The 19,924-nt window shown below is 54.9% G+C and overlaps 7 protein-coding genes across 7 annotated transcripts; 3 read left to right on the top strand and 4 right to left on the bottom strand.

Annotated features, from left to right (window-relative positions):
• Nucleotides 1-415: 415 nt before the first annotated feature.
• On the top strand, nt 416-2,521 carry BJX67DRAFT_160687 (malate synthase). The gene is made up of 5 exons (XM_071024946.1): nt 416-885; nt 937-1,361; nt 1,410-1,610; nt 1,660-2,013; nt 2,065-2,521. The coding sequence occupies exons 1-5, from the start codon at nt 525-527 to the stop codon at nt 2,341-2,343; spliced, it is 1,620 nt and encodes a 539-aa protein (XP_070890381.1). The 5' UTR covers nt 416-524; the 3' UTR covers nt 2,344-2,521.
• BJX67DRAFT_160728 (beta-glucosidase) lies at nt 2,382-6,113 on the bottom strand. Its single transcript, XM_071024947.1, has 3 exons — nt 5,469-6,113; nt 5,243-5,414; nt 2,382-5,188 (listed from the first exon to the last, which is right to left on the bottom strand). Exons 1-3 carry the CDS (start codon nt 5,940-5,942, stop codon nt 2,700-2,702), a joined length of 3,135 nt encoding a protein of 1,044 aa, XP_070890380.1. The 5' UTR covers nt 5,943-6,113; the 3' UTR covers nt 2,382-2,699.
• Nucleotides 6,108-10,157, bottom strand: BJX67DRAFT_342157 (putative mRNA-nucleus export ATPase (Elf1)). Its single transcript, XM_071027988.1, has 3 exons — nt 7,433-10,157; nt 6,707-7,381; nt 6,108-6,642 (listed from the first exon to the last, which is right to left on the bottom strand). Exons 1-3 carry the CDS (start codon nt 10,054-10,056, stop codon nt 6,585-6,587), a joined length of 3,357 nt encoding a protein of 1,118 aa, XP_070890379.1. The 5' UTR covers nt 10,057-10,157; the 3' UTR covers nt 6,108-6,584.
• A 388-nt stretch (nt 10,158-10,545) lies between these two features.
• Nucleotides 10,546-12,870, top strand: mcsA (putative citrate synthase Cit1). Its single transcript, XM_071027987.1, has 3 exons — nt 10,546-11,178; nt 11,269-12,402; nt 12,465-12,870. The coding sequence occupies exons 1-3, from the start codon at nt 11,131-11,133 to the stop codon at nt 12,663-12,665; spliced, it is 1,383 nt and encodes a 460-aa protein (XP_070890378.1). The 5' UTR covers nt 10,546-11,130; the 3' UTR covers nt 12,666-12,870.
• A 67-nt stretch (nt 12,871-12,937) lies between these two features.
• BJX67DRAFT_389041 (putative very-long-chain acyl-CoA synthetase family protein (CefD1)) lies at nt 12,938-15,522 on the bottom strand (the record flags this gene model as incomplete). Its single annotated transcript, XM_071034441.1, has 3 exons — nt 15,002-15,522; nt 13,489-14,950; nt 12,938-13,358 (listed from the first exon to the last, which is right to left on the bottom strand). The coding sequence occupies exons 1-3, from the start codon at nt 15,009-15,011 to the stop codon at nt 12,938-12,940; spliced, it is 1,893 nt and encodes a 630-aa protein (XP_070890377.1). The 5' UTR covers nt 15,012-15,522.
• A 1,220-nt stretch (nt 15,523-16,742) lies between these two features.
• Nucleotides 16,743-18,344, top strand: BJX67DRAFT_160641 (zinc-binding alcohol dehydrogenase family protein). The gene is made up of 3 exons (XM_071024944.1): nt 16,743-16,967; nt 17,023-17,042; nt 17,100-18,344. Exons 1-3 carry the CDS (start codon nt 16,847-16,849, stop codon nt 18,024-18,026), a joined length of 1,068 nt encoding a protein of 355 aa, XP_070890376.1. The 5' UTR covers nt 16,743-16,846; the 3' UTR covers nt 18,027-18,344.
• Nucleotides 18,345-18,749: 405 nt separating this feature from the next.
• BJX67DRAFT_342148 (uncharacterized protein) lies at nt 18,750-19,421 on the bottom strand. The gene is made up of 2 exons (XM_071027986.1): nt 19,377-19,421; nt 18,750-19,275 (listed from the first exon to the last, which is right to left on the bottom strand). The coding sequence occupies exon 2, from the start codon at nt 19,267-19,269 to the stop codon at nt 18,874-18,876; it is 396 nt and encodes a 131-aa protein (XP_070890375.1). The 5' UTR covers nt 19,270-19,275; nt 19,377-19,421; the 3' UTR covers nt 18,750-18,873.
• Nucleotides 19,422-19,924: the final 503 nt, after the last annotated feature.

Genomic DNA, 19,924 nt, shown 5'->3' with positions numbered 1-19,924 from the left:
CGCTATGAATTCGGTAGTCGGACGAGAGCGTCTCGGGCAACGGCGTCTCCCGTGAGGATTTGAATTGCAGAACAGAAACAGAGGTCCGCAATCGGCCGAGTCGCTGGGAGCTCCCATGTGACTTTTCCGCGGCCAAGTCCCGTGACTTTCTTCCCAAACAGGGCGGATCCGTTCATCCTGGCGGCTTCTGACGCTTCCAGCCTCACACTCGCCATCCTGAATGGCCCAATTCCTATCGTCCCTGCTCCATCCCCTTCCTGACTTCTCCGTCCCTCCATGGATCCAGGACAAGCGCCTCCCAATCATCGTCCTCTCGTGGACCGCGGTTGTTCGCCATTCTCTGACGTAGACCCCAATGCGCTCCTGCCGAAATGACTGTTATCGGCACACTTCATACATTTAAGTCTGGCCTGGACCCTCCCAGAGATCCTGGTTGGCTTTCCTTTCCTCGAAACTCGGACCTATCTACCTGGACCTTTTTCGAGTTACCTGAAGTGCACTGAATCATACAGACAGCCGCTACAATGTCTCAGGTTGACGTGCAGCTCAAGGACGTCGCCATCCTCGGCAACGTGAGCAACGATGCTCGCAAGATCCTCACGAAGGAAGCGTGTGCATTCCTCGCCATCCTACATCGCACATTCAACCCTACCCGTAGAGCTCTGCTGCAGCGCCGCATTGACCGGCAAGCCGAGATCGACAAGGGCCATCTCCCCGACTTCCTTCCAGAGACCAAGCCCATCCGTGACGATCCCTCATGGAAGGGAGCTCCCCCTGCCCCCGGTCTGGTCGACCGTCGTGTGGAGATTACCGGTCCCACCGACCGGAAGATGGTTGTGAACGCGCTGAATTCGGATGTGTGGACTTACATGGCTGATTTTGAAGGTATGCCTCTTTGTGGATTGCTATTGATTTGACCACGCTAACAGCTTCAAGATTCCAGCGCCCCCACCTGGGATAACATGATCAACGGCCAAATCAATTTGTATGATGCCATTCGTCGCCAGGTCGACTTCAAGCAGGGCGGCAAGGAATACAAGCTTCGCACAGATCGGGTTCTTCCCACTCTGATTGCTCGTGCCCGTGGCTGGCACCTCGACGAGAAGCACTTCACCGTCGACGGCGAGCCCATCTCCGGTGGTCTGTTCGATTTTGGATTGTACTTCTTCCACAATGCGAAGGAGTTGGTGGCCCGCGGATTCGGCCCCTACTTCTACCTCCCTAAGATGGAGTCTCACCTGGAGGCGAGGCTCTGGAACGACGTCTTCAACCTGGCCCAGGACTACATTGGCATTCCCCGCGGCACTATCCGTGGTACCGTGCTTATTGAGACTATTTCTGCTGCCTTCGAAATGGAAGAGGTACGGTACTGTCCGGTTATCATTTATTGAGCTTATCTGACGATGTAGATCATCTACGAACTCCGTGATCACAGCTCCGGCCTCAACTGCGGCCGTTGGGACTACATCTTCTCCTTCATCAAGAAGTTCCGCCAGCACCCCAACTTTGTCCTTCCGGACCGTTCAGACGTCACCATGACCGTGCCCTTCATGGACGCCTACGTGAAGCTCTTGATCAAAACCTGCCACAAGCGTGGTGTTCACGCCATGGTACGCCTCATCCCAGAACTTCTGATCTTCCATATACTCACGATCATAGGGTGGAATGGCTGCCCAGATCCCCATCAAAGACAACGCCGAGGCAAACGACAAGGCCATGGCCAATGTCCGTGCCGACAAGCTCCGTGAAGTTCGCGCAGGCCACGACGGCACATGGGTCGCCCATCCGGCCCTCGCCTCAATCGCGACCGAGGTCTTCAACAAATACATGCCCACCCCCAACCAGATGCACATCCGCCGCGAGGACGTCTACATTACTGCCAACGACCTGCTCAACACGAATGTTCCCGGAAAGATCACTGAGGATGGCATTCGCAAGAACCTGAACATCGGTCTCTCCTACATGGAGGGCTGGCTCCGCGGTGTGGGCTGTATCCCCATCAACTACCTCATGGTACGCTCCCCCAAGTATCAGATCAAAGGACGTGCGTTAACAATAAAATAGGAGGACGCCGCCACCGCCGAAGTCTCCCGCAGCCAGCTCTGGCAATGGGCCCGCCACGGCGTGACCACATCCGAGGGCAAGAAGGTCGACAAGGCCTACGCTCTCCGTCTGCTCCAGGAGCAGGCCGATACACTGGCCTCCAAGGGCCCCAAGGGCAACAAGTTCCAACTTGCCGCCCGTTACTTTGCCGGCCAGGTGACGGGTGAAGACTACGCAGACTTCCTGACTAGTCTGCTGTATAACGAGATTTCGTCCCCCGGTGCTGCGTCGAAGCTGTAATGGGAGGGGCGTCTTCTTTATTCTGCTGTGATACTGTTTCCATTGTACCTTAGATTATGATTATGATTGAGAACCAAAGTTCTTCTCTTTTTCTTTGCGATGACTCCGATGGGACGCAACGCAAGCCAGATTGATCTGATTTGCAGCTTCTTCTGCTAATTAAAAAGTGTTCCCTTCGCAACATGCAATGATATATTAAGCTCCAGGCTGTGACGATGCTATGTAATGTATATACAAATCCAATTTCGGATTTGACCATCCATCCTTATATATCAATCATACCCTGCCTCGCCTGTCAATACATTATTGTACTAATCCCATCGATGACCATGAGAGAAGTCCGGTACGCCGACAAGCTACGACATCTCGAAGTGCTTCCCCAACGGCAAATCGCGACTACTATACCCAACCCAAATATAGAACTCGCCCCCGGGCAAGACCCAATTCTGTTCGTTGACGGACCAGTAGCTTAGATCCTTGCGGCACAGGGTCATGGAGACGTCGCTCTTCTGGCCTGGTGCGAGCGCGATTTTGGTGAAGTTGCGGAGGACGCGGTCGGGAAAGTCGATGTGTTCTTCTCTTGCGCGGGGGATGAGAGCTCGAGCCTCTGCCGCTGCCTTTGAGGTTGTGTCAGTGTCCTCCGGAGGCGGCGGGGACGATATTGTTTCGGTTACTGTGTCTGGCAAGGAGACGTAGACTTGGATTACCGTTGAGCCTGAGCGTTCGCCGGTGTTTTCGACGGAGAGGTCGATGCGGGCGAGTTCTTCGTAGAGTGATGGGTTCCCGCCTGGGCCGCCACCTGCGTCGGAGGGTTTGGTGCGGTGGGGTGGTGAGGGTTTTCGGTCGCTCGGAAGGGCCGATGCGGGTGGGGCTGTGGCCTCTAGGGTGGGGAGGTAGGGGTATATGTACTTATCGAGGACGCGGAAGCCAGGTGGGAAGAGGACGGAGTCGTCTGCTGGTGGAGGAGTGGTATCGTAGGTAGGTGGGGAGACTTCGTCGTCGGGCCGGGGGGCGGGGAGACGCGATGGTTTTCCATCCCGTAGGGAGCTGATTTTCAGGTCTGATAGTTCCCACTTCGTGTAGGAGAGGCCGTAACCGAATTCGTAGCGAGGGGTTATGTTGTGACGGTCGAAGTGGCGGTGGTCGATGTAAAGGGCGTCAGAGAAGTCGACTTGCGGGACTGGGGCGTTGGGTTCGTAGAGAACTTGAGCACCACGGCCGTAATCTTCAAGGCTCTTGCCCACGGTGTAGGGAAGACGACCGCTGGCATCGACTTCGCCAAAAAGGACGTCGACTAAAGCATTGCCGCTTTCTTGGCCAGGCAGGTGGGCAAAGAGCACTGATTGAACTCCAGGCAGCTCAATCCAGGGGTCAACCACGACTGGGCCGACTGCATGCACAACGACGACAGTTGGTCCTCCACAGTTTGTGCCGACTGTTTGGATAAGGGTATCCCCCCCTTTCTGAAGGAACAGATTGTTGCGGTCACCGTGGATACCACCGGCAGAAATGTATCCCTCACCAGAGTCGGCGTTCACAAAGACGACGCAAAGATCCTTATCTGAAGTGTCTGCGGGCATCACTGCATTACGCAAGTAGGGTTTCAACTCGACTTCGCTTTTCCACGCACCACGCAGAGCATGCATCGGGCTGACAAGATAAGGGAACTCGACAGCGCCGCTACCCCAACCAGATCCCAGCGTTCCCGAGTTGCATCCGCGATCCTTGCACACGTTAGGTCCTTTAGCAGCACCTGCATCGTCGCCATAGACACCGACACGATATGGCCTGCCAGCATTGGCTTTAGGGTTGCGAGGCAGAGGTAATAATCCCTCTACATTCTTGACCAGAACAATGCCCTCCCTGGCCACCTTCCGAGCAATGGTCGAGTGACTTTCATTCCCGCTGTTCTGAGCATCCACGAACCGGTTCACGAGACCAGCTGACTCGTCACCTGGGCTACCTGGGTACAGCAGACCGTACTCATCGTCCGTCCACGAAGAGAAGTTGGGCCCGCCTTCGCCTTCGGGAGCTGGCGGCTCCCATGAATCCTGACCTAATTGATACCAGGCTGCAACGATACGTGTTACCATGTCGTTTAGACGCTCCATTGGAACGCTAGCATTCAGAGCCGAGCGGGTGAGCTCAGGACCCCACAGAGACCTGCCATCCGCCCAGTACAGACCGTCGCCGGGCATGCTCATATCCAGGCCGCTCAGAGCGCTGCTTACGCCGGACCGCTGTGCGAGCCAGTCCGACTGGACGAACCCCTGGAAGCCTAGTTCGTCTTTAAGAATACCATTCATCAGCTTGCTGTTCTCGCATGCATGGCTGTTGTTGACCTGGTTGTATGAGCACATGACACTGGCGACATCAGCACGGACACTTTCAGCAAACGGCCAAAGGAACACCTCATGCAGAGCGCGGTCTCCAATGTTGGACGAAAGAGCGTATGGGATACCCCACTCATTGGGCTGACGGAAGTGCTCCTGCTCGTTCATCACATAGTGTTTTGCCGTGGCGATGACTCCTTGGCTCTGTATACCACGGATGGTTTCCGCAGCGGCGACCCCCTGTAAGACGGGATCCGAACCGAAACCCTCCCAGTTGCGACCGCCAGCAGGCATCATACCAAGAGGACCCATAGATGGACCGAGTATCGCGTTCACACCTTTCATGCGGGATTCGAGCCCGATAGCGACTCCACGTTGGTGCATAAGATCTCGGTTCCAAGTCGCACCTGTGGTAATACCAGCGGGGAAAGCGGAGATGTGATCCGCGAAACGGATTCCGAGCGGGCCATCCTGTAGACACAACGAAGGGAAGCCAACGAGCTTAGCGGGACCTAGCGAGAATTAGTTGTGCTGTGTGGACGGTGAGCGGGATGAGAACCACGAACCTGTATTGCCAACACACATACCCATCTGCCATCCCGTCCCGGTAGTGATATTGACCTTTTCAATCAACGTCATTTTCCCGACAAGCTTCGAAGCTTTCTCATAGCTATCGGCCCAGTGCTTTAAAGTCCCTCCCTTCGGTGTAGGGAAATACGAATCGGGCCCGGGCATATCCTGTCCAAGTCAGCCTCAAGCATACCTAGAACTCCAAAAGCTTGCTCGACGCACATATTCCCACTCATTGCTACTCGGCCAGGCATATTTCAAGAAACCCCAAATCAATATTCCCACAGCAACAATGACGACGACCAGCGTCCGCCACCAGGCCTTGGAATAGTAAACCGCGCGCCAACCGCCCCGTTTGGCCAACAGTTTCTTCTTCTTCTTCGCCTCCGCAAGTTTCCGACGAATAGCCGCCTTTCCCTCCCCATATAGGTCCAGATCATCTATGTCATGGTCTTTCGATGCGGAGAGGAGTTGTTGCTCGTCCTCTGTGAGGGAATCGAGGTATGCTTCGAAATCTGTGGACTTGCGGACGAGCGGGGCGATGAAGGATGGCTCGGTGTCGTCTTCTCTGGCGGCGGCCGAGCGGGAATTGGAACGGTCTATCTGGTGAAGACGGAAATTGCTCTCATCGTCGGAAAAGGAATGAAGGTCTTCCTCCGGAATGGAATCGTGCAGCGGGGTGTAGGCTGTAGGCATCGTGCCTTCAACGGTGGGAGGACGGGAGCATTTGAGAGGACGTAGAAAAGAAGAACAAAGGAACAATGAGTCTCAGTCCCGAGAAGAAGAACAAAGGAAGATAAATGGTATAGAATGAGCGACTATGGCTGGGAAAGAGAACAGGAGAAGCGTGCAGTCGAAACGCTCCAAAAAAGACGGACTCAAAAGTTGACAGTTTGGCGGACTTCACGTGCCGCCTTCTCCTTCAAGTAAACGTCATGAATATCATCGATCATCAGGGACCGTCCCCACCACAACCACACGCAAATCCTCAGATAGGGGTTTGCGAGAAAGAGGCGCAGAGGACGCATCCGACCCCCGAGTCCGAAGACTGCGCGATATGGCCGTGGATCGACCTGCGATACGGTCATGGACCCGCTTAACTACACCCCGCCCAGGACCTTGAAGCTCGTGCAAATAGATTTATCAAATCTGCTCTGATAAACTCGATGCAAGAGAATATATTCATGGGCAAAAGCGAAACCCAAACAAACCTAGTAACTATAAACCGAGGCGAGTCTAGAGGTATCTAAGACTAACAAACGCCGTCTATCCCAAACATTAGGTACAGTCATTATGCGATCATTCCCAAAAGAAAAGCAAAGAAACCAGATACTGCGCTTAATCAGCCTCGTCGTCAGTGTCGACTGGCTTGGGGGTTCCCTTAGGACTGTTGAGCCTGTTATCGAAGTTAGTATCGTTTGTATGAAGATCGGTGACGGGACGGAAGTAGGAGGCTTTACCACTCAATATGACGGAGGCGACGCCGAGCTTCACGCTCCTTCAACTGCGCGCGGGTCATCTTCTTCTTCTTGCGTGCCTTGAACTTGAGCTCGCCTGTATCCTCAGCGCCAGAGTTAACCGCAGACGGGACAGCGCTGTTGACGGCCGAGCTGGCGGCGGTGCTTGCCGGCTGGGGAGTACTAGCACCGCTATCCTCGAACCGGTCAATGGAAATGGCAGTGTTGGTACGAGCGACGATGCGGCCGTCCGCAATATGAAGCTGCTCCGGGCACAAAGCGCCGACGAACTCTTCGTTGTGGGAAATCATAACCACACCACCCTTGAAATCACGAATGGCAACGGCAAGGCCGCCTAAGGAGTCGCGGTCCAAAAAGTTAGTGGGTTCATCGAGAACAAGCAAGTGCGGGTTGTTCCACATCGCTCCGGCGAGGACGACCTTGACCTTTTGACCGCCAGAGAGACCAGAGATCTCGTTGTGGGTGGCGATCTCAGGGTCGAGGCCGATGTCCTCGAAGTGCTTAGCGATAACCTTCGGCTCCAAAACGCGGAAACCAAGGCCTTCACGCGATGCCTCGTGGTCGTCAAATTCTTGGATCATCTTAAAGAAGCCGAGCTCGAGGAGTGTTTCACGGGAGATCATGGTGTTGTGCTTCGGGAGGAGGCCGACCCATTTGCTAGATCATGTCAGCATACGCCACACAATTTCTTCGCTGTGAGGCACTTACACTTCGTATTGGAAACTCTTCTTCCACTTCTGCCGACCGATCAGAGCCTCGATGCGGCGGGGACCACGGCCGTCACCGAGGTCAACTGGCTTTTCCATTTGGGCCTTGTCCTGCTCTGTAAGAATACGAGTTTGCTTGAGGAAGACTTCACGGTCATCGCCATTGGCATACCGCCACTGAAGATACTGGCTAGGGGTCTTTTCCAAGTGCATCTCGACGTGCTCTAAGGCGTGCTGCTTGATGTAACCGATACGGAGGTTTGGGTGCTTTTCGACCTTTCCAGTCTGTGGGATGGTCTCGCCGGTCAACATTTTGATGAATGTGGATTTACCGGCACCATTTCCGCCGATAATTGCAACACGAGATGACAAGGAAAGGGACAAGGATGCATCGACCAAAGACGGCTTGCTGGCTCCCGGGTAGGTATAGGAGCAGTTGGTCATGCGGAGGATTGAGCGAGTATTGGATTTGATACCCGAGAGGATACCAGGTGGTGGGAATTTGAATTGGATGTTGCTGGCCGATAGAGTGTAGTAGCTTTTAGCTTCAGGCTTCACCTTAACAAAGTCGGCCAAGTTTCCTTTGTAACAAACCAGCTTCTTCTGCTCATAGTGATAGATATCGGTGCAGACCTCATCCAGAAAACCGGAGTCGTGACTGACGATCAGACTAGTGATCTCGGTATGCTTCTTGAGATACTCTTGCAGCCACTTGACGTTGGCAACATCCAAGTGATTAGTAGGTTCGTCCAGCAGAAGCACGTCAGCCTTCAGTAGCATAGCACGAGCGAGAGCCAACTTCATCTTCCAACCACCTGACAAGGAGCCCACCCGCTGGGACTGCCGTCCCTCTGGGCCATCAGTGAAGCCAAACTCGAGAAGAACGCTGCGAATGTGCTCATCTCCCTCCGCGGCAATCTTCGGGTCCTTCGACACGTACTCGAAGATGCTTAAATCAGCATCCTCGCCTTGGTTATGTTCAACAAAGCAGGTGCGGACTTGGTCCGGAGGAGGAAACCCCTCGAGTTTGTCATTGGCAATGCTGCGCATGAGAGTCGACTTTCCAGCACCATTACGTCCACAGAGGCCGTAGCGGTGTCCTTTCAGCAGGCGGAGGTTGGTGTGTGAGAGCAGAAGCATGCCACCGTAAGCGAGCGAGAAATTGGCGTTGACGATTTCCACCTCGTTCGGGTCGTCTTGGACAGGCTTGCCGAACTTACGATAGTCCTCCTCAACAAAGTGAGTCTGGACAGCGGTTGCGACTTCGTCGTGCTTGTCGTCAGCCAGGAGACCTCGCAGGTATGGGGCAATGCAGTTTGTGATGCGATCATGCATGCGACAGTTCACGTCCTCGCGGACCATTTCGGCGATATAGGTCTTGCCGAGTTCAAAGAGAGTGGCAGCATCGGGTCGCGCGAGACCACCAGCCTCTTGGATCTTGGCATTAAGAACAGCCAGAACCTCATCTGGCGTGGTCTTGGTAATCGAGCCTGCCGCGACATCTTTATCAGCCATGGCCTTCTCCATGACATCCATCGCGCGGGTGGCAAGCTCTCGAACCTCCGGCAAGGAGGCACGGTCCTTGACTCCTTTCACACCGGGCTTGAGCTTGGGAAGGAAAGTACGGGCCTCGGCGGGATCATGGACGAGTTTCGTCAGGTTTTCAACAACGACAACAGTCTGGCGCAGGGTCTCCTGAGGGGTGCTAGGGGTGTTGAGTGAGCGCTCTAGCAGTGGCGTGAGCAGAGCCAGAACGGGCGAAGTAACGATGGCGACGAAGGTAGTGTGAGACAAAGCATGAATAGCCTTCTGCAAAGTCTGCTCCGAGGGCTGCTCCATGGTCTTGATAAGGAGGGGAATGCGGGGCTCAACGTCGTCGTTGGAGAGGAGAGTGGTGATGGCGGTCATAGCCTTGCAAGCGCGCTTGGCAACGTCGTTCTTCAGATCGTGCATGCCAGATTCGACCAAGGGAATAAGGTCCTTCAGGGTCTTGCCCATAGCTTCGCGCAGCAGATCCTTCTCGCGCTCCTGTTCCAGTGTCCCTTGTCCCATCTGCGCTTCGGAGGCCATCTTCTCGATGAGGGCGTAGGCACCAACAAATCCCTGCCACTTGCCGGACCCGCGGCTCAGATAGCTGGATAGGGCAGGGAGTAATGCGTTGACCTTGGCTTCGGGCTTGAGTGCGATGTAAAGGGCATCAATAGCGTACTGAGCGGCGTCCCGCACGACTGCGCCTTTGTCGGCCAGCGCATCGAGGGCTAGGTTAATCACACCACCATCTTGGAGTAGGAAGACAACCTCACTCAGCGGGTGGGCTGGAGGGAAACGCTCTAGCAGAGCGCCGAGTATAAGCATCGAACTTTCGCGTTTGGCGCCATTTTTCTTGTCAAGCGCGGCTTTCTTGATTTCGGGGAGGAGTGTTGTATACGTCTGGAAAGAGAAGGGCCCAACACTCTGGATCAAAAGGTGGGTCAAGGCGTAGGACGCGTCCAGGGATTGCTGAGAGGTTTCTGCATTGAAGATGGTGTTGAGGAGCGAGGAAATCTCTTGAGCTGTGGGAGGTACGGGAGAAGGAGACTTGGCGACGATGGTAGGCATGGCTGGGGTGGTTTCGAGATGCGGCATTCTCTGTCGTCAGACGTATTCTATTTCTGCTGCGCTGTCAGTCAACCATTCGAATCAAGGGAGTCGGGAAGATCTGACGGGGAATAATTTGAGGAAATTCGCTCGAACTTTTGGGCGAGGGTATCAAACAGAAATTGAAAGGGAAAATTGCAGCAAGACCGAAAGAAACCAAAGAAACGACAAGAGGAAAACAAGAATCCCAAGACTGGGAGAAAAGTCAGTGAGAAGCTCGCGATGTCAGACGAAGATGAATCTGATCTGATGGAGGGGAAAAATTTCCAGGCGATAAAGAAAGCTGTGCCTGAGGCGACGGAGATTAAACTCTCAGCCAATCAGCGAAGAAGGGAAGAAAACTCTGTGTAGCCAATCAGGGACTCGGACCTGAGAGTGTGGCGGGCCTTGGGCTCCTCCGTGGCTGTGCTGTTGGTGCCTTGAAGTTCGGGCTGCAATTTGTGCTCAGATTCTCAGGCATCAAATCTCGGAATGCATCTTTCCGTTTTGGGATTACCCCGCGCATCTCGAGGCTCATGGTCTCTCTATCCCTCCTTGCTCGAGATATTCTTTCAAAATTCTGAGAGAGTTTGTGCTTTGATGTTGATGAGATATCTGTCAATCCAGGCTTTCAAGACGGGTTCAATGTTCCTTGTCTCTGATCTTTCCCTCCCCTCTGTAGTTCCCCTGTTCCCCAGTTGCCGAGCCCCTCATGTGATAACCGAGCACCATACACCCCCCAAGGTGTCGTCGTCGGACAGAAGACGGCAGTATCCAGCATGAGCAGAGAATAGAAACTCCGTAGATCCGTGGATGGGCACCTGGATCGATTTACTCCGGAAATCGGACGCCATTCTTTGCTGAGCTCCATGTGTGCGCCGGGCCTTGCCTCGGCCTGTTGCATTCCCCAGTCTCTCCTCCGCGGCCAACCGGACCGCCTCGTCCTCTCTCCCGAGCTGTGCACCTCTCGTCGCCTTTTCGCCTCGTTTTCTCTTCTTCCTTCTTCTATCTCTCAAAGCTTGAGTTGGTCTCTCATCTCTTACTTCCCATTGAATCAGCTCTTGTCCATTCGCTTCTGAGAAGATGGCTCTCCCCCTCCGCACCGCCCGCCATGCCTCCAGGCTGGCTCAGGTACGTCATTCCCGATCGCCAACTTCAACGCCAAAAAAAAAAGAAGTTCGTCAATTGCAGGATCTGATCAACTAAACAATTGATATGTAGATTGTCCCCCGCCGCGGCTATGCCACAGCCGAACCAGACCTCAAATCCGCCCTCAAGGCCGTCATCCCCGCCAAGCGGGAGCTCTTGGCCGAGGTGAAGAAGCAGGCCGACGAGGTCATCGGCGAGGTCAAGGTAGCCAATGTCATCGGTGGTGCGCGCGGACTCAAGAGCATGCTCTGGGAGGGCTCCGTCCTCGACGCCGACGAGGGCATCCGCTTCCATGGCAAGACCATCAAGGATTGCCAGAAGGAGCTTCCCAAGGGTCCCACCGGCACCGAGATGCTTCCCGAGGCCATGTTCTGGCTGCTCCTGACAGGCCAGGTCCCCTCTACCAGCCAGGTCCGTGCCTTTTCTCGCCGGCTGGCCGAGGAGTCGCACGTCCCCGAGCACATCCTCAACCTGGCGAAGACGTTCCCGCGTGAGATGCACCCAATGACCCAGATCTCGGTGATCGTCGCGGCTCTCAACACCGAGTCCAAATTCGCCAAGCTCTACGAGAAGGGCCTTAACAAGGCTGACTACTGGGAACCGACCTTCGACGACGCGATATCCCTCCTCGCAAAGATCCCCCGTGTTGCGGCTCTCGTCTTCCGCCCCGACGAGCTTGACCTTGTCGGCCGGCAGCAGCTCGACCCCGCCCAGGACTGGTCGTACAATTTCGCTGAGCTCCTCGGCAAGGGCGGCGCCCAGAACACCGACTTCCACGACCTCCTCCGTCTCTACCTCGCCCTTCACGGCGACCACGAGGGCGGCAACGTCTCCGCCCACGCCACCCACCTCGTCGGCAGCGCCCTCAGCGACCCCTTCCTCAGCTACTCCGCCGGTCTGCTCGGCCTCGCCGGCCCGCTCCACGGCCTGGCCGCCCAGGAAGTCCTCCGCTGGATCCTGGCCATGCAGGAGAAGATCGGCACCAACTTCACCGACGAGGACGTCCGCACCTACCTCTGGGACACCCTCAAGTCCGGCCGCGTCGTCCCCGGCTACGGCCACGGCGTCCTCCGCAAGCCCGACCCCCGCTTCCAGGCCCTGATGGACTTCGCCGCGACCCGCCCAGACGTCCTCGCCAACCCGGTCTTCCAGCTCGTCAAGAAGAACTCCGAGATCGCCCCTGGCGTCCTCACCGAGCACGGAAAGGTACTTCCCCCAAATCCCTTAAAATTAATTCCGCTTCCCATGCTGATTGATCGAAATCGTAGACCAAGAACCCCCACCCGAACGTGGACGCCGCCTCCGGCGTGCTCTTCCACCACTATGGCTTCCAGAAGCCGCTCTACTACACTGTTGCCTTCGGTGTCAGCCGGGCCATCGGGCCCCTGGTCCAACTGATCTGGGACCGTGCCCTGGGTCTGCCGATTGAGCGACCGAAGAGCATCAACCTGCTCGGGTTGAAAAAGTAAACGTCTCGTTTTGTCTCGTCTCCTCTCGTCCTGTCCCATGTACCTCGATATCAATCTGTTATGTAGCATGAAATCGATTAGTTCGTAAATAGACTAGATATAAGTTAGAGTCTGCGTTCGCCGTCTTGCCTATTTTGCACTAGGTTAACCAGTCGGATATATGTATATTGGCGTAGTATAGTAGTTATACTCTCTTTACAAGCCGCACAACCCACTCATACACTGTAAGTGATGTACAACCCCAACCACAACCCCCAGGGCCCCCACCCTCCCTAAAGCCTAACCCTCTTCTCAACAATCTCCCTCCACTCCCCCTCCCCGAAACCCCGATACTCCTCCTCCCCCGGCACAAGCCAAAAGAACCTATCCCCTGCACCCCCCTTAACCTTCGTCCCAATCTTCGCAGGGTCGACCCCTTCCTCGCGCAGCGCAACCTTCCCCTGCTTATGGTTATCCGTGTGCGTGGAGGCCGAGACGAGGCGCAGGAACACGGGGACTGCGTATTTGGGGAGGCGGGCGCGCGCGAACCGTGCAAGGCCCTTCAGGTCCTGGTCCTTGTCCGAGGACGCCGCGCGGAGTTGGAGTGCTGCGCAGCCGGCGCGGCCTTCGTGGTGCGGGACTGTCACGCCGTAGACGTTTGCTTCGAGGATGGACGGGTGCGAGCCGAGGACTTCGGAGACTTCGGCTGTTGCGCTGTTCAATCGAATTCGAATCGCATCGTCGTTGCGGTTAGTTTATCTATCTTTATCTATTCCATTCCATGGCATGACATGGTTCTTGGGAAGGGAAGGGAAGGGAAGGCTGAATTGATGGAAGGACGTACACGTTCTCGCTCTTCCACCGGAACGTATCGCCCAGTCGGTCAAGGAAGTACCAGCGTCCGTCGTCCTGGCGGCGCAGGGCATCGCCGGAGCGGTAATACAGGTCCCCCTTCTTGAAGACGTCCCTCAGGAACTTCTTGTTCGTCGCGGCCTCGTTCTCCCAGTAGCCCTGGAAGGCCTCCTTGCCGGGGACGTTGACGAGGATCTCGCCGCCAACCGCGTAGGGGGATCGCACGGCGAAGCCGGTTTCTGGGTTCCGGAGGACGTCCCCCGTGTTCGGGTCGATGGCCACGGGCACGAACGTGTTGTTCATGAGGAAGCGGAGCAGGAGGCCGTGGTGGCCGACGCTCCCGGCGGTAAAGGGGCCCTTGTTGTGGTTGAAGAGGGCGAAGATGCCCTCGGTGCTGTTGAAGAACTCGCCGACCTCGGCGATGCCGAAGCGCTCGCGGAACCGCTCCCAGATATCCGGGCGCAGGCCGTTGCCGTACATCAGGCGGACGCGGTGGCACCGGTCCAGGGGGCTTGGGGGTGCGGCGAGCAGGTATCGGGCGGCTTCGCCGACGTAGACGAAGGCCGTGGCATCAGAGTCGCGGATGTCGGTCCAGAACTGGCGCACGCTGAACTTGCGGCCGATGGCGATGGACAGGCCGCTTGTGAGGCAGATGATCAGTGCTATTGCGGAGGTGCCGTGGTAGAGAGGCATGCAGGAGTACCATCTGTCGCCGTCTGGGCCGTCCGGGTCGCCCAGTCCGCCACGGCGGAGGATGATCGATTGGTAGAGGCGGGACATGGTGAACGCGCAGCCCTTCGGGAGACCGGTTGTGCCGGACGTATAGAGCAGGATGGACGGGTATTCCCCTGGCACGTCGGGGATGAGCTTGCCGTCCTCGGGGACAGTGGTCGGGAACGAACGAATGAGTCCGTCTCTGAAAGCCTCGTCGATAACCACAGGCTCCATCCCCAGCTCCCCCTGTAGAGTCGTCCGACGCTCTTCCACGCGCTCCTGGCACCCGGCATCATCATCAACAAGGACAACCTTCGCTCCGCTAATCCGGATACAATGGACGAGTGCATCGCCCGCAAGGTTATAATTTATCGCGGCCGGCGCACACCCGATCGCCCAGAGACCCAACCACGCAAAGATAAACTCCGGCCGATTCTGGAGATACAGCGCAACGAGCTCTCCCTTCTTTACGCCCTTGAACCGGAAGTAATGCGCGTACTGCAGTGCTCGCTCCCTCGTCTCGCGGTACGAGTACGTCCCCTCGCGCGACCAGATGGCCAGCATATCCGGGTACCGTGAGACCGTCTCGTCAAAGGTGAACCAAATATTCAGCCGGCCTGCCGCCGCCGCCGCATCATGGCGGCGGAAGGCGCGTGAGGTGACAAGGAGCGTGCTCAGGTCTTTCGTGAGGTGGAATTTGGCGTTCAGGTACGCGGCCAGTGTGAGGCCGGCGGCGGTTGCTGTCTTCGGTCAGCATTGTCAGTTCTCTCCGGGGTGAATACGAGACATACCGAGAGCCATTTGAGTATCTGCACCTGCACAGGCTGCGCGTGACTTGCATGGGTGAGGGTGAGGGGAGAGGGTGCGTATATGAGGAGAGCCTGGCTGACAATAGCCGTGAGCCGTTTTGATCCTCGGCTCGTCCCCGCATTTTGGAGGCGAGTGGGGAGAGGGACCGTCCTCGTGCCATTCGACAATTCTATTTACTGGATTAGAAGATGATTAGTCTAGTCGGAAGATCCCAATGCCATGGTGAAGGACGCCTTGCTGAGTGATTTTATCAGAGGGACGGTGTCGGATTTGGAGGAGGAGTGGGTTCGCAAGGAGGCGGCAGTGGCTTCCACGCCAATCTTCTGGAGTGCGAAAAGTGCTCCAGGATCAGGAAGGACAGGAACATATAAGACCAATTCCGCCTGCACGAGTCTATGGAATCGAAGTTGTCCACACGTGTCTGTTGTGTAACCGAAAGAAGCTTAACTCTCCAAAACCCTGACCATCTTTTCGTGTTACACGAGAAGCCTCGGAATTGAAAGATAACAAGCAAAACACCCGATCGGGACTTTGATCAACGGATACTTCGGGCTGTCAGTATGAACCGAACCAGATAAGCTTGGGTATACAAACCATATCACCGAATGAAGCACCTCCAGTTGCAAGGGCACAGGCGGGAGAGGGGAGGAGAACTCACCCGCTCAGAGGTGAAAAACAGCATCGGTCCAAGCCCATCTGCGCCATAACACATTAACATATGCATCACCTACTGCCGTAGGACTCTAGAAACTCACAGCCAACAACATACAGCGCCAAAGAGAGCGACGAAACTTCGACACGGATTCCAAATTTCTCTACGATCTCCGGCACCGCACCAACAGATATCGACGACCCGAAGTAGACAACAAACGAGTAAAAACAGATCACGAACGTGATCCGTCCCTTCTTCAAGGTCCTCCAGCTCTGCGGATGCTCGGGGTCATCTAGGCGCATAAATCACTGAATTGGGATATAATTCGTTGGTGGACCGTCTGGAAACATACCCGTTCTACCAGTCAACCAGGACATATCCCCCGCTTGTCTCGACCGGCTTTATCGGCTGGCCTTCGTTCTTCTGGAGATCATGATAACTCTGCTGAGTGACCAGACGCTGGATGATGGGTTGGTTGGTCTCGTCTTAGTTTTCGAGCTCGGCTGCGGCCTGTTCGATGTCGCTCTCGGTGTGTGAATCTGTGCTTGCGGATTCTGGTGTGGTGGTGCTAAAGGTGGTATACAAGTACTTCTCAAAGAAAGAGTCTTGCAAAATAATCGAGTCCAGATATTCAATTGCCATGTTCACACCCTGATATCCATCCAATCCATCTCGTTAATAATGTCAATATCCCATCCTGTTTGTAATACAAGGAAACAAAGCCTCCCACATTCTCGGCTCATCTACAGACGAACCACTGGCACAGCTTTGTTGGAGAACCTCGATCTGTATAGATCCACGCGTTCCAGGGTGTCAGTTCAGAAGCCAACACCTTCCCCAGTCTGGAAAGCCAATGAAGGAGCCAGCAGGGGAAGTGATTGACAATCGCGCTGAGAGTAAGATTATTTCAGGCTCAATCAACCGGTGGCATTTACTCTGTATTCGAGATTGAGGATCATCCTTTGGGTTTGGTGGCGCTGGCGGCCTTACGTGGATTTATAAGCTGGCATCGACGACATCCCACTTTATATTGGACAACACAAACCCTGTCAGTGGATAAGAAACTTATTCGCAGATACCAAAATTGGTGTACTATATGCTCGTCAACTGCTAATTGCGCCTCCCTCGGAATACCACCTTTCACACACGCTTCCAAGCCTATACCATACCCACAATGGTGACCCTGCAAAAAGCCCTCATTGTCGAAGAAATCGGCAAACCCCTCAAACTCACCAAACGACCGATCCCCAGGCCCGAACCAGGCTGGGTGCTCGTAAAGGTGGTCGCTGCAGGAAGTAAGCGTTTCCCAGCCACTCCACAAACAATCCAAACTGACACATTCAAACATAGTCAACCCACACGATAGAAAGGTGAGACAACGGCCTCTCAATTTCAGAGACGGCTATTCTCACTGACGTCAAACCCAGTCCCGAGATAAAGGCTACTTAATCGAATCTCACGTCCCCGGTGAAGTCCTAACCCAAGACATAGCCGGCACAGTCGTCTCCCTCGGCGACAACGTAACCAAATTCGCCGTCGGCGATCGCATCTTCGGGCAGTCTGATGTCCTTGGCGGCCCAGACCAGGGCGGACTGCAGCAATACGTAGTCTTGCACGCTGACTATGCGGCGAAAATCCCCGACGGGCTGAGCTTTGACGAGGCCGCCACGATCCCTGTGAATGCTGTTGCGGGCTTCGTGGCGCTTTTCCACGAGAGTGGATTTGGACTCACGCCTGCTGAGTTCAACTCAGGCCAGGAGAGTGTGGATTATTCGAATGAGACGATTTTGGTGATTGGGGGTGGTTCGAATACGGGAAAGTTTGGGCTGCAGTTTGCGAAACTTGCTGGGTTTGGGAGGGTGGTTACGACGGCGAGTACGAGAGATGCTGCGAAAGTGGATTACCTGAAGTCTCTTGGTGCGACGCATGTTATAGACCGGGAGGCGGAGGACGTGGTGGCGCGTATTCGCGAGCTTGTTGGCGACGACCTGCTCTATGCGTATGATACGATCAATGGCGGCAAGAATCAGGGTCTCGGGCTCGCTGCCTTGTCGAACTCACGTCGGGGATCGTTAGTCACGCTGGTCCGTGGAGAAGTCGACCCCGTCCAAGTTGAGGCAAAGAAGGCTGGGTTTAGAAAGGAGCATGCCTACGGGGCCAGCAACTTACACGGTCAGTTCTCGGCGAACTTCTGGGCAAAGTTTCCGGAGTGGATTCAGCAGGGTAAACTCAGAGCTTTGGATTTTCAGGTAATTGAGGGGCTTGACGAGGAGAAGGTGAATCGGGTGTTGGATGACTATCGGGATGGGAGGGCTGTTGTGCAGGCGCACGTTCATCCTAATGCCGCGGAATAGACTGCTCTGTCGAAATATGTACTAGCGACCACCAGTAATGCATAGAACCACTTCAGCTTCAACCATCCGTATCACTCGGGAGCAAGCGCACCATATCATGAAGCTCACGATCCGCCTGTTAGCCCGTTGGTTTGCAGACTGTCGGAAGAAAATACAACACAAGCTGCTCTCGCTTCCTCATTATCAGGCATGAGACTGCTCCGATGGGCAGCCTGCGATTTTTTAAAGGTGCTCTCCTGTCGACTGTGGCGCTTTGTTTAATTCAACTAGAAAATGGAGTGGCTTGCAGACATGGTCGTGGGCATCTCTCCGCAGCTAGGTTCGTCTACCTAAGACAACACTAGATTAGCTCGTCGGTCCGTCATGTGGCAGGAAAACGTACTAGGCCCGCTGATGAGGAGAGCATGGCCATCCCTCATCTGGAAATATTGGAGTATATATGGATTACGTCGGGAGGGCAAGAGGATAGTTGGTCAACAGATGTAGTAGCGAATTGTGTTACTGCAGGTTTGGTGTGCCAACCCCGAGCTGCAATCCCCGATGTTTTGTGGGCTAACATCTTGAGAAGTATCAGAGAAAGAGTAGAATGCCGAGCAGATGAAAAGAGACAAAATGGAAACAAGAAGTGAGAGCAACAAGACTATGAGAGAGGGAGAGTCACCTGATGCCCATACGTCTTCCTCTGCAAACGCTTTGTCCAACGGGGTCTCTATGCGGCTACAAGACGCCCCCAACGCACCCGGGGTCTTCCTCCTTTCTCTCTACTCCATTATTTGCTTCAGATTGGTTGCTTTGCAAGACAGAGAACACGCCCACAAAATGACACGACCCCCTGAGCACACGCTGGCTAACCCACAACCGCATCCAAGCTGACACCGTCGGCATCCGCCACCAAAGCAGCAGCTGGGCCAGTCTCAAGGAAGCCGCAAGGGACATGCGCGCTTGGCTCTTCACCTTCATGCGGCGCATGCATCTGGACGCGAACGGGTTCAGGAAATTTCTTCCCAACCGCCGTCGACACTCTGGGATTCTCGACAACAATCACCCTCGTCCTCACCTGCACGCCGTACCTGATTGCCGGCGCAATCGCCCTGATCTGGTCCTGGAATTCTGGCCGTGTCAATGAGCGAACCTGGCATATTACTGTTGCGAAAGCGATCGCCGTCTTCGGCTTCGTTCTTGGGTGCAAAACCCTATATACGTGTGCGAGGTACTTCGCTGGTTGTCTTTGGGATAGGAGCATATGCGGGTATGATTTGCCTTTGCCTTACTCTCTCTCTCTCTCTCTCTCTCTCTCTCTCTCTTTTCTCGTCGTCCTTCCCTAGCTAACATAATTACTCACCTATTTAGTTAACTCGATTATCCTCGGCTGGGTCTCCAGTACCTGCGGCCAAACGGAGAAGGCGTCGGCGCTGGCCATGGTCAACACCATCGCAAAGGTCTCGTTGATTTAGACTCCCGTATATCACCCTCATATCTGCACTCAAATTCTCTCGGACTCGGACTAACCGAATCTTTGCTTCCCATAGTACCTCTTACCCGGATCCGAGGAGCCGCGTTACGCAAGCGCCATATCTTCCAGCTCCGCGTTCTCCGTCGCCTGTGCAGCCTGCGCATGTACCATGAAATTCTGGCTTATCCGCGACAACCGCAGGATCCGGCAGAGCAATGATGAATCGGTTTTGTATTATGCTTATTGACTAACGGACAAACGGACAAACAGACAAACGAAAGTGACATGACTTCGATGTAACTAGTTACTTTACATGACATGACAAGAGGAGAGGAGAGGAGATTTGTTGCCATACTCTGACAAATGTGCACGAGGTGTTGAAATGAACGACAGACAGAGAGAGAGGGAAGAATAAGAAAAGGAAAAAAGAAAAAAGGAAGAGAGA

This window comes from Aspergillus lucknowensis (assembly GCF_044049455.1).
Source record: "Aspergillus lucknowensis strain CBS 449.75 chromosome Unknown BJX67scaffold_3, whole genome shotgun sequence".
In the NCBI taxonomy this organism is placed as follows: Eukaryota; Fungi; Ascomycota; class Eurotiomycetes; order Eurotiales; family Aspergillaceae; genus Aspergillus; species Aspergillus lucknowensis.
Note: the sequence above shows the minus strand (reverse complement) of the source record. Positions and strands in the feature narration are given on the sequence as shown.